Below are 14,429 nucleotides of genomic sequence, written 5' to 3' on the forward strand. Positions count from 1 at the left end.
ACACGGCGCAAATAACAAATGAAACGCAGCAAATGCGCCAATTGCATTCTATGTAAATCTTGCCAAAGTGTTTCGCCCATTTATGTCAGAGAAAGAGAACGACGAAGAAAGTGACGGGCCAAAGAGAGAGAGAGAGGGGGAGTTTGAAAGAGAAAGAGAAAGAGAGCGAGATCAAGCAAAGCAGTCATCTAATTGTGCGCTTAAACTAAACGTTGTCCAGTGCAAAACAGTTGGCAACAATTACAGTGTGCCCCCACTTGAATAGTCTTTCGGGAGCACGTCGCGTAGTAAAACAAAAATGCGCGTAAAAAACATGCCGTAAAGCGCAATTTTACATCGGAAGCAAGTGCAAATGTTGCTCTGGACGCAGTCTAGGGACTGACAGATACACAGTTCACTTTTTTGTTTTTTTGTTTTTATACTTCCTTTAAAAAGAATTCAGAGAAAGATATTATAACATAATAAAGCTTGTAAAAATAATAACGATGCCATTTTTAATAAAAAAAAATTTTAAAAAATAAAGGAAAATAAAAATAAATAATTGAAATGTATTTTCATTTCGTAATAAATAAATGTTTAAAATGAATATTATTATATATTTAAAAAATATATATATAATATAAACATTTAAATGTAATATTCTTATTATCAATTTGTAGTATATATTCTATAACTTATTCTATAATAAACAAATTATAAAAAATTGGCATTATTGTAAACAATGTGTAATAATAATAATTTCTTAAAAATGTATAACTTTTTAAGTTATTGTTAACAATGATGTAATAATAATAATTTCTTAAAAATAAATAAAAAACTCTTTAAGTTATTTAAAATTATAATTACAGTAAATTATTTTAGAAAAATTAATAATAAATTAATAGTCAAATATACAATAAAATAGGGAATGTAATTTATTTTTAAGCAAATAAATATTTATATATTTCTAAGCAAACCTCCTTGGCAATTTTTAATGATAGCCTTTATTACATTTCTAAATAAATCCCTAAATCCCAAATCCCCTTCCCAAATGTATTATATAAATAACGAAATATGGGATATACATATGTGCGTAATAAAAAATAAATTGTCTACATGTCTTCCCTTTTCCTCAAGCCCAAAGCTGTCTCTCTTCCACATCATTTAACATAACAAATTTTACAGGCCAGCGGCTTAAGACATAATTCGCTTAATACGAAGGCGTTTACCTGTAAGTAAAAAAAAATACATGATTTAATCTCAAACTCATACAAAATTAAACTTTCACTCAACAAAAATCAAAAATTTAAATTATGAGACATTAAGTTCGGGCTACTTTTTGTTGCTTATTTTAAAGATTGCAAATTTATACGAAATTATTTTATCAGTTTCCTCTTCACATTGTTGACATCAATCAAATTTTTATTTGTTTTCCTCATACACAGTCGAAGTTTTTTTGCCGTGCAGCCTCCAAGCTCAAGCAGGCAAGCTGAAGGCAGCTCCCTGGGCGCGAAATGGCTGTCAGCTAGCTTTAAGTTTCTTTCTTTCTGTTCTGCTCCCACTATCTCTTCCTGTATATCTCTCTCACTCTCTCCTCGCCTGTTTGTCTCTCTCAAACTTTTTCTTAGCCCAATTCGTTTCGTTTCTTTGTTGCTTTGTTTGCGGAACATTTTCGCCGGTTCCCATAAACTTGGATTGTACAGCCTGGGGAGCGCTCCGCTAGCCAAGGACCTAGCCTGGTCCATTGAGGGGCGTGGCACGCCGACTTGCAACTATGACAAAAGATTGCAGTGGCAAAAGTTTGGCGCTACGTTAATTAATTTTGCATGAGCTGAAGCTTGAACTACTGCCACTCCAGCGAAGGCCAGAGCCAAGTGCTAGAAGAATGCAATCAAGGGTCATGAAGCCAAGAAGAAGTTCGATGTGAGGAAAGATCTGGGAATATTCCTACCAAAATTTATATGGGGTTAAATTGTAATTACTATAAATTCAAGTTGAGGCCATTTGTTATGCTGCGACTCGGGTTCAAGTGCTGCGTTTAGCTTTTTAAATGTTAATAAATGAAGTCTACAGCGAAATGATTTATTATCACAGTCCAGTGGAAGATTTTCCAATTTCTAGATACTCTGTTTAATAACCGTTATAAAATATTTATACGGTATTATTAAGAACCAATTATGCACATTCATATATCATTTGGTTAAACATCTCGATGTCAGCTTTAGCTCAGCTGTTTAAACTTGAACACAAATTACTTATTGGACAGCAGCATTAAATATTTGAACTTATGCTCTCCGCACTCACCGCTGACCCCAAACAGGGTCGAGTCCCAATTTGAATCCAACAAATATTCTGTCAGCGCATGCGGCACACTGATTAAATGCAACTCGAAACAACAAATTTAAATGCATGTCGCAGAGCCAGGACACAAGCCGGAAAAGTGAAGATAAACAGACAAGCAGAGCTGGGCACTGGCTGGAGATGAACGACTGGCGAATACTCTGTAATGCTTGAATCAGTCGAGAAGATTGAATGGCATCATCAAATATATGTCTCTTTGGAGAAGCTGATTAGCAGATTGCATAGCAAATGAAACGGGTATACACGCACTTTTAAAATTATAAATATACATATATATTCATATATATACTTGATTAATACTAAACCACTAAATATTTAACATTATGTATTATTTTATAAAATGTCCCTCAAGCCTATATACCTTTTATTTTCAACTTTGCTTACTGGGTATTTAAATGCCACAGCTTATGAAAGTGAAATACATTTTTGTCTTATGATGCTAGCTGATATGCCTTTTGCAAGCGTTGTCAACAGGGTATACAAATTGAACAACTTGTTAAACTGGGATACATTTACACGTTGTGCGGCTCTGTTTTATACCGTATTTAAAGCATCGTTAAACCGCGTCGATAGTCCCGACATCCGACGCCCGCCCTTTGACCCCCGGCTGCCTTGGCCTGAGCTGAGCTTAACCCGAAGCAGGATAATGATGGCCATTAGGAATGTGTTGGTAATTAAGAGGGACATCTCTATCGCACTGTCCTCCCACTCGAAATAGTCCCTGCTGTTTTCCACTGCCCGAGTGCTCTCCGTTGTGTCCTTATGCTAATGAGCAAAGTGAATTGTTTGCCGTTTGTTGTTTTTGTTTGCTGCTCGCTGTTACTTTGCCCGGGCAACTGGGCAGCGATAAAAGTGTTTTGCCTTTGCCGCTTTATGACATGTTTAGCCAGCCAGCAGGACACTCCAATGTCCAGTTGTCGACATCGTCTTCCATTGATTGATGCACCAGCAGCAGCAGCAGCGGCAGCAAAAACTGCCAGCAAACAACTTTATTTAAAGCGGCGTTCATGAAATATTCATGTTGCATGTTGAGCAGCAAACAAACAACAACAGCAACAACAACAACAATGACAATGACAACCGCTGCCTGACAGGACAATGGCTAGAAGCTGTGCACAGCGTGGTCATAAATTGTTGTTGAAACTTTTGGCTGCAATTCAGAGTTGATGAAAATGCAATAGATCTGTATCCATACATACATATATGTTTTTATACATTGTATATGCATGTGTACGGCTGCGTATCTATATATATAAGTAGACAATTATAATTACCATAATTTATGCATGCGTTTGCGGGAGTCAACCGCAAATGAAATGTTTATTGGAGTGCCTAAGAGAGGTGAACACAGGTAAACAGAGAGAAAGAGAGCGCGCGATAGAGAGAGAGAGAAAGATAGAGTGACTGAGCAGACACAGAAAAACATAGTGATAGAAACAGAAACAAAGACCAAGGAGATTAGGCATGTCTAATGCAAGAGAGAGAGAGAGAGAGAGAGAGATAATCAAGCTGCGTAGACTTTTGCAACTAGGACTTATTTTTAAAAGTATAAGATATTACACATAAGAGAAATTGAGAAAAGAAGAGTTATGTAAAAAGAAAATGAGATAATGAAGCGCGGAAAGTTTTATATAAATAAGCAACGCTTAAAGATAACACAACCAAAAATCAATAACAAATTGGAAATTCCCAATTTCCGAATGAGCTAAAAAGTTAAGCAGTAGACGCATCTTAATTTAATATAATAAATGGGTTTTACTTTCCTCTGTTAAGGCATGTTTAGGATGTCTTACTTAGAGACAGTCAACAATGAAAAGCACTCAAAAAAACAAGAAAAAAAAAGTGATGTACAACCACACACATCAACCGTAAGTAAGCTGGTTTTTCTGCCTCTGCCCCTTCGTGAACTGACAGATTTTACAGCTCTATCTGTGCATTTCAAGCACTTGGCGAAGGTGCAAGGATTAAGTTATACAAAATGCTGGTCATCAATCTTCTGGGGTCATCTTAACATCTTAACTACGGCCGTGCGAGTCGCCTTTAACATATTTTCTGCACCACTTGTTTGCCTATTCAGCTTTTCTTCAATATGCTACATGAGAACCCTTTTCAAGTGTTTGCCTGACTGCTCTGGCTGATCCAGTTCATCCGTTTTGGCCATTTATTTGGCCAGCTTAAGATTGACCCACATTTTGGCAGAGCTTAGGTTACCAAATTTTAAGATGCCCTGTTTGCCCAACTCACAGTCCACAGCACTCGACCCGTTAGCCAGTTTAATGGCCGACCACGTAGCGACCTTGTGGTCTTGAGCTTAAAGCATTCGGTTTTAGCTGAGAGTGCATTGGAAAATATTATCGTCGCACACAAACTATAAATTGGCTTTAGCCAGGCAGCTGAGAAACTTGCCCAGCATCCGAGTCTCATGTGAGTAGAGCAGGAGGCGGCGCTGCTGTTGGAGGAGTTGGAGCAGCAGTTGGCAAGAGACTGAAAGACGAGCAGCATTTGACATTTCTGAACTTTTGAAGCACTTCAGACTGCAGTTAGCTATTTATATAATCTATACGGCTGGGAGAGTTTGTAAGGCTGAGAATTTGGTAGCTATAAGAAAATCGGTGTAAGCGAATTAATATTGGAGAATGATAAGATATTGAGATAAGTAATATTAGATATGGATTGCTATATATTTATACCTATACATAGCAATTCATATATAATAAAAACGTATAAATACATAAGATGATGTCATATATGAGCTATCAATTTTGAGAGCGATAATATTATTATTCTTAATATGTATGTATATCCTCTAGTAATATAGAGTCTAAGGCATACACCCAATTTTCCTTAAATAAGAAGCTTGTATATATGAATGGCATTACAGGGTAGCCTGCAGTCACAGACCGCCTGGTTGCTCTAGTTAGCCATTTACAGGGTATCTTTTGTGTGAAACAAATGCGTTGCATTGCCAGTCATCATGTTTTGCATTTGATTTACAAAAATTTTCCTTTTTGGCTAATTTTCATTGGGTTTTCTCGTAGCTGTTACATGCCATTCACTTTGTCAAGTGCAAGTTTTCCCAATGACTCAACTTGACTTTTACCCAAAGCCGAAAGCCAAATGACAACTAGTTTTTTTTCTGTGTCTTTTTCTTTTGTGTTTGGTTTTTTAAGCTTTTTTGTGGCCAGCGCAAATTGCAATTGGCATGGCTCAGTCTTTAAACTGTTTTGTGTGTTTTGTTTTTCATCTTTTTCGCTTGGCCGTCACTCGTAGATTATTATCTGGCAAAAACTAAGAAAACTTTTACTCCAAATGGCAGCTGATGCGAACTCATCAGGCTACATATATGTATATGATATACATTTATATGTAAGTATTTACAGTGAGCAATTAGTGTAATAATTTAAATCTTGTATTAAGTAAATTTAATTGGTTACTAGCTAAAATCCAAGAAGAAGAAGACTTATCTTAATTTAATTGAATTTAATTTAATTTTATTGTAAAACCGACTGTCGGTCAAAAATTAAAGCTCAACTTGATAGTTTTTGATGCACATGAAGTGTTGGTTAACGTCACAAAATATACACAAACACATATACTAATTTATATACATATTTTCTATTATATTTTATGATATAGTTAGCCATGTTCTCAACTTACAAATTTGTGATAGGATCTGCATAATCAATAGCATAGGAATGACAACTCACAAATGCCAGCTTCAGCATTAAGCAAGCAGCAGTCCAACAATTATCAGCCACCTCCACATGTCGAATATCCAATTGGAAATGAATGCCGCTGATTGGGATGCCATAGCAATTGATTCGTTATCTGAATTTGATTTAGAGCTTGACTAATTGTTTTCAACTGCTACACATGTGACAGAGACAGGCGCGTGAGACGTGCTAATAAATATTAAATGTAGATATGCTAAAAAAAAAAAAATTTACATAAAATATATTTTATATATGCAAATTGCATAGCATATAAATGCTCTTTAATGGATCATAAAACCTGAAGCAGCTCGCCTAATAACCGAATATTATACAACTGAGCTAATTCCACTTTCATTTCCGAGTTAACAAAAGAAACTTTAACGAGAAATCTGCGCTTTATTTTTGTTTAATTTTCTATTTCGCTTTAAAATGAACTTTGTGAATTTAAAGTTTGCATTTAATTTGAAATCAAAGAGTCCAAATTTAGTTGCGGCTAATTTGATTTCATGCGAATTTCATTATAGTAAAATGATTTTTTGATCACGCCACAACTCTTAACTAAATAAATACACAGAAAATGTGTAGGCATTCAATTAAAGTTGGATTTGCTATGGCTTTAATTAAAGGCAAATCCAATGAAATCTTCAAGTTTTCAATTTGATTAAAAGTTGTTTCATGCACAGCTTCCACAATTTGCGCATTAATCAAAACTCGGCACAGAGCGCGCAAAACACATTCAACTTCATTAGACAGAGACAGAAGAAGAAAGAGATGCCGCGAGAGGGGGTGAAAGCACATAAAATATAGAGAGCGAGAGTTCGTGTGAGTGTCTGTATTTGTGTGCAAATTCCTTGCATATTAAAATATCATTAATGAAATTTTTACTTTGTTTGCTTTTGCTTTTCAGTTTTCTTGTTTCTTGTCTACATTTCTGTACATTAATATTAATGCGCATTGCATTGCCATTTTGCATGAGCATGAACGACTAATCGATGCCCTGTCCACATTTTCTAGCTAATCTGCAAATGGCCGCCAGATGGCGACAGCTGCTTCAAGCATGGCTACACACTCCGTTTTCTGATTGGATTTGAGGGCCAACTAGAGCAGCCAGCATACACACGCACGTATGTGTGTGTGTGTGTTTGCATCATTTGCATATTGTCGACTAAATTTAAGCGTCACAGCGGAAACGGCAGCAGCAACAACAAAGACAATAATGAAAATTGAATTATGTGCTTAATGAGAGCCTGAAAGTTCCTTCTCGCAGCTCAAGTGGAATTCTCGACTCCTCCATTTACGCCATTTGCATTTTGCTGTCTTTGTTTGCCTCTATGTAATACATAAATTTCAGCTGATGTGCTTTTGTTTATGATTTCGCAATTTACATTTTATTAGCGTGCAGCACTTCTGGCCTTGGCCCGCACCCTCTCCCTGCTGCGTCCAGGCATTAACAAATTAAGAGCTTTGCCAGCAGCACATGCTGCATTTGTCCTGCTAATTGGGCCGAAATTCCGAATGCATGACACAAATCCCAATTGGCAAATAAATCAAATGTTTGATTTCATTTAGCTAAGACAGTTAAGGGAATACAAACAAACTACAGCCAAGGGCAGGCAAAAAGAGAGAGAGAAAGGGAAAGCGAAAGCTTAAGAGATTTCTTAGTCAATAATTGCAGTCTGTATGCACAAATACTAGCAGTATAGTAGTAGTAGTAGTATAGTATTGACGTATTGATGTAGTGATGTGATGTGATGTGTTGTAGTGAAGTATTGATGTATTGATATAATGTTGTGTTGATGCATTAATGGAGCTATATATAGGCATATTGATGTACAGTAGAATCCGGCTATAACGACTCTCAATGCATCGTCGTTATACCTGGAGGACACTATAGCCATATACGAATACTCATACAAATTTGTCTAGGGACTAGAATTTTCATCTCAATAACCGTACGGACTCAATAAGCGGAATCGTTATAACTGCAATTTAAAAAAAAAAATATATTCTAAATATCGGGCTTGGTAAATTTTAATTTGGATTATATTTTCTGTAGTACAGCACTATTATTATTATTATGCCTACAACTGTATACATATATAAGTATGTATATGTATATGTATCAACACGTATTCTTGTAAATGGCGATAACATAATCAGAAATGCTGTGATTTGTCTATCTATCATCGCTCCATTAGGATCACAATGAATAACTATTTCATGTTTTCAGCTCACACACTGAAAAGCAAATACCAACTACTCGCTTGCTTTAGCACTCACATCACTTATATACAACGTTCAGTTCCAGACTGTGGATAGCAGATACGGTCGCAAGTAGTAAACAAGTTAAAAGCTCAAACTGATTGCATGCATCAATTAGCTAACTTCTACTGGAAATTCGATATATTTGTTGCATTTTTTTTATGGAAGCCATCGCGATAAGAGCCTCACTTTATGTCCCTGGCACTTAACACTTTCCAATGTGAAGAAACTAGACGTAAGTTATTAAATCTGCATTCCTTTAGGTTCGTCTATATATTTTATTATTCAAAACGATTGAACGGCACAAATGGTAACAGATTGAGGCGATCATCGTCATTGCCTTCCGTAACATTTTCGGCAACGTTAAAACAAGGTTGGGGCGGTGTGTCCACCTCCTCGGAGGTCAGCTCTATGAATTGGCATTTTCTTATTTTCCGACAGCCGCCATTGTTGCGCACCACATATGCCTCAATGCAGCCACAGCCATTTTGACAGTTATATAGGCATTCGGTGGGATCGTCTATGCAGTTCACTTCGCAAAAGTCCTGGCAGTCCCTGTAGACTGGATCCAGACAAGTCACGGCCCGCTGCGCCCAGCTCGAGTGCAAGACGAGTAGCAGCAAGTTGACAGAGATCAGCCACTTCCACATGTCAGCTGTCCAATTGGGAATGGATGCCACTGATTGGGACGCATTTCCGTTAGCTACCATAACCAATTCATTCGCTATCAGAATCTGGCTTGAACTTCGTGCAAATTAGCCGTTACGCTTATACAACGGAATTTGAGATGGGTGCGTGACTTCAACTTGATATATTTCTCGATAATCCCCCTTCTTTTCACACTTATTAATATTATTATTTATTTAAGCTTTTACACATTTATTTAGAATTTGTATACAATAAAATTATTAAGTTCATCGTGACTTGCGTGCCCTGCTCGACACGCACTCATCTCTAAGCAGAACGCCTCTTCTTGTGACACTTCAACTGTCGCAGTTGCCTGTCAAAGCGCTTCGCTGCGGGACGCACTGCAGCACCAACTCCGCTGCCTGCTGCCCATAAATATATATATTCATATTTATATACATTTTCCATGCTATACAGCTATATTTGATCTCCGAGCTAATCCCTGGGTGGGGGTCCACGCGGCCGCAGCACACTCTCTAGGAGATTGGGTCCGGGCTGATTCTTGGGCCGAGGTGTGGGCGTCAGGGAGCGCGTGTGCGGCGCTGCATCCTCCTTCTTGTGGACAGCCGAGGTGGCAGCACGCCGTGCCCTAATCTTCTCCTCCATCTTGCTGGGCACCATGAAGCAATTGGATTCCTTGTAGACGGGCTTGCGACGATCGTTCCACGGGAAGGTCCACTGAATGGGCGTAAAGTCGCGCCTCCAGGGCTTGCGGGGCTTGAACCAGCAATCGCACGTCCAATCCTCCTCGCCAGGCTCATCGTCATCGCTGTAAGGATTAGGATTGTGCTATCGACTGATTGCGTGACTCCAGCTACTGTTTCACTTACCCCCTGACATAGACGCGCACATATCGCGAGGATCTGCGAAAGAGCTGCAACGCCTCGTTGAAGGTCAGCTCCAGGGCCGGCACATCGTTGATCTGTGTGATCTCGTCCCCGATGCGCATGCCCCCGCGCTTGGCCAGACCCGTCGGCGAGACGTTCACAATGGTCAGCGGCTCGAATTGATCGATGCCCCCGGTGACCTCCATGCCCCACATGGCATCGTAGAAGCTCATGACGCGACGATCCGTCTCCAGGGTGTAGCTCATCTGCAGCTCGTACTCGACATTGTCGAATGCGTCCGAGTCGTACTTGGGCACCTTAATCTTCGAGTCGAACATGCTGCTACTACTATTCTACTACTAATGCGGGATCCGTGTGGACACTGACGGAACTGACTGAACGTCCTCTTCACACGTTTTTGCGCCTTTGCCGCTGCTGGGCGTTCGCTTTTATAGTCGCCGCCGCATCGGCACTTGGCACACGACGAACTGCGAACGGCGCCCCCCGGCCGCCAGCTCGCAGCCTCCCCCTGCCCATCTATCGCTGACAATGTCAATGTCTGTGTCGCCGCCTGTGCCGCTTGCCAAGTTAATCGATCCGCCTTCGATTTGCATTTAATTGTGTCTATTTTTACGTGTCTTACACACACGGAAAGCGGAAGCCCATTGTGTTGTTGTTGCTGCTCCTCTTTCTAGGGTCTTCCACTGCGCCTTATGCGGCGAAGGTGATTCCAATGGGGGATTCAGTCCAGCCACTAGCTCCATTTAAGCCAAGTCCACTTGCAACTGCATCTCCAGCCAGTTGCCAGTTGGCAGTTCTTAAAGTGCGAACAAGTCAAAAGAGCGACTGGTCAAGCGCTTGGATTTCACTGACCTCAATCAGACTCCAGTGACAATGCAACTAGCAACAACAACTGCAACATGTCTAGCTCAGTGCTACATTGTGCGTGAACGACTAGCAGACACCCTCTAACTTATTTTACTCAGATGCATCTCGCTAAATTTATATGTCAATACAGTCATTTCACTTTACTATCTAGGTGTTTCAATCGAAAAGGAAAGTCGACTATCAGATACCCTACTATATCGCATATAAGTACTTATATACCTTTGCAGAAAATATATTCTACCACTTCTAAATTTCTTTACTATAAAACAAGGTAATTCATTTTAAAAGCGCAGTCATTCTAACAAATACCTATTTAAATACTATACTTACTACCTATATATGTCTGTTTAGATTTAGATGTTTTACATGAATTTAACATTTTAACCAAACTATACTTAAGATTAAATTTATATTTAATCAGACTTGAATCTAAACCAAATAAAGTTAAGAACGATGTTCTTCGACTTTTGTAGAAACTCAGTTGATAAGCATAAAGTCCCCATTTGAGCTCTTAGACACAATTACTCGGCTGCTACATACCCATCATTACAGGGTATGCACTAGCGAGACCACAACTAAAGCCCACAACGGCAACTGTGCGACTTAAATGCGGATTTTACTGCCCGTCGACTTTTGAATTATTCATTTGAGCGAGCAGACAGAGAAAAAACCAACAAAAGGCCCATAAAAACGGAGATGGTCAGCAGGCAGGTTAGCTGAAAAGAAGAAGAAGAAGAAAAAAGGCAGCAAACTACCAGGCACCAGCTACCAAATGGCAAATGCCAAACGGTCAACTGACCAAATGGCCAAAAGGCAATGACAAGTTGCCTAATTACCACTGCTTCTCTTCGCTCGAACGAATGTTCAGTAAATTTGTCCCCAGCTCCGCCCGACCATTGACCAAGTTAATGCGCATACCTTAAGCCACGCCTCGATCTCCTACATGCCCCATTCCCTGCCTCTGTGGGCTTTCCCTTGTGGCACGTCCTGTAAAGTCGACGATTTGCATCGCCGACAATTGCTTTGGCCTTATTCGGCAATTCAGCGCACAATTGTGTCGAAGATTTAGTGCGCACTCTGAATGGATTTACATAACGCATACGCAGTGTGGTCTGTGTGTGTGGAACTATTGTGACTTTCAAGTGACTTATTAGCCGCGCCAAAGCCCAAAGGTCTTTAGTCGCAAATGTTAGCTGAAGAGTACTTAAAGTAAGTCCTAGACAATAGCAGAGTCCCAGACGAATCTACGTACAACTTGCGCAATTGAATTAAATGAATAAACAGACTCAAGAAATGCTATCTAATAGAAAACATTGAATGATGAATAGAATTTGAAAATAATAAAAATCATAATAATAATAAATTAATTATTATATAAGTAAGTTTTTGTTGAAGAAACTTAAATGATGATAGAACTTAATATATGTATTTCCCAAAATCATAATTTGTCGTTATTTTTAATGTCAAAATAGTTTTCACTATTATTCGCACTATAATCATAATCCTATGATTTTCAGTATCCATTCCAAGTATCATTCTAATTATAATCATAATTTCAATTATAACTATCCTGATTATTAACTGTATAAGTTATGTCATCTACGATTGTCTGAATAGTAGTTACATGGTAATTATTTTATATCTATGTATGTATATGTAAGAGGGTTATAAATAGGATTGATGAACAAGGAAGTTGTACGTTGAAGAATATACTAACAGACGTACAGGACTATATCTATAAATATATGTATTAAAAATATATATGAATACTAGCTGGCCCGGCAAACGTTGCATTGCCCTCTATATTATTTCTAGGTAAAAAATTGTTGAAAGCTATGTTGTTCAGGCTGGGATACACTGATAAATTTATTAATCGGATTTTCATTCAAGCACCTTGTTGTAAACGACATTCTTCGTTTTTTGGTCGGGTGCAAGAACAAATAATGCGGATCGTTTGCCAACACGTGAGCATGCCACGTACAATTGACCATGAGAAAAACACGCATTTTCTAGATTGAGGCCACAAATAGTCAAAGATTGGCCCTGTGACTTGTTGATCGTCATGGCGAAGGCAAGACGAAGCGGGAATTGAATTCGTTTAAATTCAAAGGGCATATCTGTTGAGCTCATCGGAATCCTAGGAATAAGAACTTCCTCATCTTTAAATTTTCCTTTGAGTATCAACGCGTGAATCACATTGCTCATCAGTTTTCTTATCACCAAACGCGTTCCATTGCACAGTTTTGGTTGGTTTAAATTTCTAAGCATGCAAATCATGGAGAATTGCTCTTTTCATAGCTGTGTTCATTTCTTGACGCCGGTCAAGTTGTTCTTCCATATTGCCCATGAAGTATATTTGCAAGAATTTTTGCTGTGCATCTTCAATAGGTTGCAATGATCCAATGCGATGGCAAATCTGGCCTTGAATCTTTAAATTCAAAGCCATAGTTATTATAGTTATATTTACAAACACTATTTACAGAAATCTAACAAACTACATTATTCAAAATTTTTTTTTGGCAGTCATAGAAAATAAAATTTTTAACGTAAATTACCTTAAATATCCGTCTCCAATATTTTCCGCCCCAAATTATGTCATTTGGAAACAGGCATTGTATTTTTGAGTGTTCGCTAGAAAATGTCGTGATTCTAGTGTTTCGCCATAAAGCAGGGAACGCAATGGCTATGGTGACCGCTAATGGCAATGTCACTTTACCACTAAGGCAGCACAAACCGGGCGTTTCACCAGCAAACTTCAATGCGCCACAATGCTAGCAAACAACGTCCATTGGACCAATGCAAACTAAACGATTCAAGCTGTAATCAATGGTGCAATCATATCGAAACGCTGCTCGATTCAAATCAATCCTTGAACCATTTCTTATTGCCATTTCACGGGCTGCCTCTCTTTGAGAAGCACGAATTAAGGCCCTTCTTCCCTGGGTACTAACGCGGAGCCTTTCTCGGGCGATTTCTCGCTCTTCGTCAGATAATTGACTCGCGCTATTCCGTTGCCTAATTGCATTATGGGTCCGCCGGGAAAGATTAGATCTTCTAGGACGCGGCATTTTTATTAATAGTAATACTGCCCTCGCACAAAACCATATAAAACAATCGAGAAATATAAATATAAATAATTTACACAAATTTATGTTTGAGACAAACAAATACCTGAACTTTCGAGATATTTAGCTTTTGTAAAAGTCCAAAAATACAATTTTTAATAATTAACTTTTTTTTTTTTAATTTCGAATTTTGAATTTTGAATTTTTTATTTATTTTTGATTGTTAGGTTTTAATCTTTTGATTTTTTTTTTTAATTTTTGCAGATTTTTGATTTGAAATATTTATAAAGTTTAAAAGTCCGAAAATATAAAAAGCCAAAAATACACTTTTTAATAATTACCTTTTTTTTTTTTAATTTCGAATTTTTAATTTTTTATTTATTTTTTGAACAGTCAGGTTTTAATCTTTTGATTTTTTGCAGATTTTTGATTTGAAATATTTTTCCTTTTGATTTGAAAATTTTTTTTTTTTTTTTTTTTTTTTCTTTTTTTTTTTTTGAATAGTCAGGTCTGCTCGAGGTCAGGAGACCGTAGACTGACTGACTACATTTGTTTATTTACTTCTACACTATTGTCAAAACTGTCACTGTTACCAAGCCTACTGGGTATAAAAAAAATTTGAACATTTGGGGAAAAAACCGCGTTTT

The 14,429-nt window shown here is 38.0% G+C and overlaps 1 protein-coding gene and 1 long non-coding RNA gene across 2 annotated transcripts; both read right to left on the reverse strand.

The window, feature by feature from the left end:
• Window positions 1-903: 903 nt before the first annotated feature.
• Window positions 904-8,601, reverse strand: LOC149268805 (uncharacterized). Its single transcript, XR_016270345.1, has 3 exons — window positions 8,334-8,601; window positions 5,998-6,267; window positions 904-1,208 (listed from the first exon to the last, which is right to left on the reverse strand). It is a non-coding gene; the product is annotated as an uncharacterized LOC149268805 (long non-coding RNA).
• Window positions 8,602-9,146: 545 nt separating this feature from the next.
• Window positions 9,147-10,266, reverse strand: LOC149268806 (uncharacterized). The gene is made up of 2 exons (XM_089470502.1): window positions 9,833-10,266; window positions 9,147-9,771 (listed from the first exon to the last, which is right to left on the reverse strand). Exons 1-2 carry the CDS (start codon window positions 10,165-10,167, stop codon window positions 9,438-9,440), a joined length of 669 nt encoding a protein of 222 aa, XP_089326628.1. The 5' UTR covers window positions 10,168-10,266; the 3' UTR covers window positions 9,147-9,437.
• Window positions 10,267-14,429: the final 4,163 nt, after the last annotated feature.

The sequence above is a fragment of the Drosophila arizonae genome, chromosome 5 (assembly GCF_054131065.1).
Source record: "Drosophila arizonae isolate 15081-1271.41 chromosome 5, UAZ_ARI_1.0, whole genome shotgun sequence".
NCBI lineage: Eukaryota > Metazoa > Arthropoda > Insecta > Diptera > Drosophilidae > Drosophila > Drosophila arizonae.

What these genes read in the sequence shown, in the direction of transcription:
- LOC149268806 (XM_089470502.1), bottom strand. Translation starts at nt 10,167, where the DNA reads ATGTTCGACTCGAAGATTAAGGTGCCCAAGTACGACTCGGACGCATTC. An exon ending in GTGCGCGTCTATGTCAGGGG is followed by an intron (nt 9,772 to 9,832) that starts GTAAGTGAAACA and finishes TAATCCTTACAG; the next exon opens with CGATGACGATGAGCCTGGCG.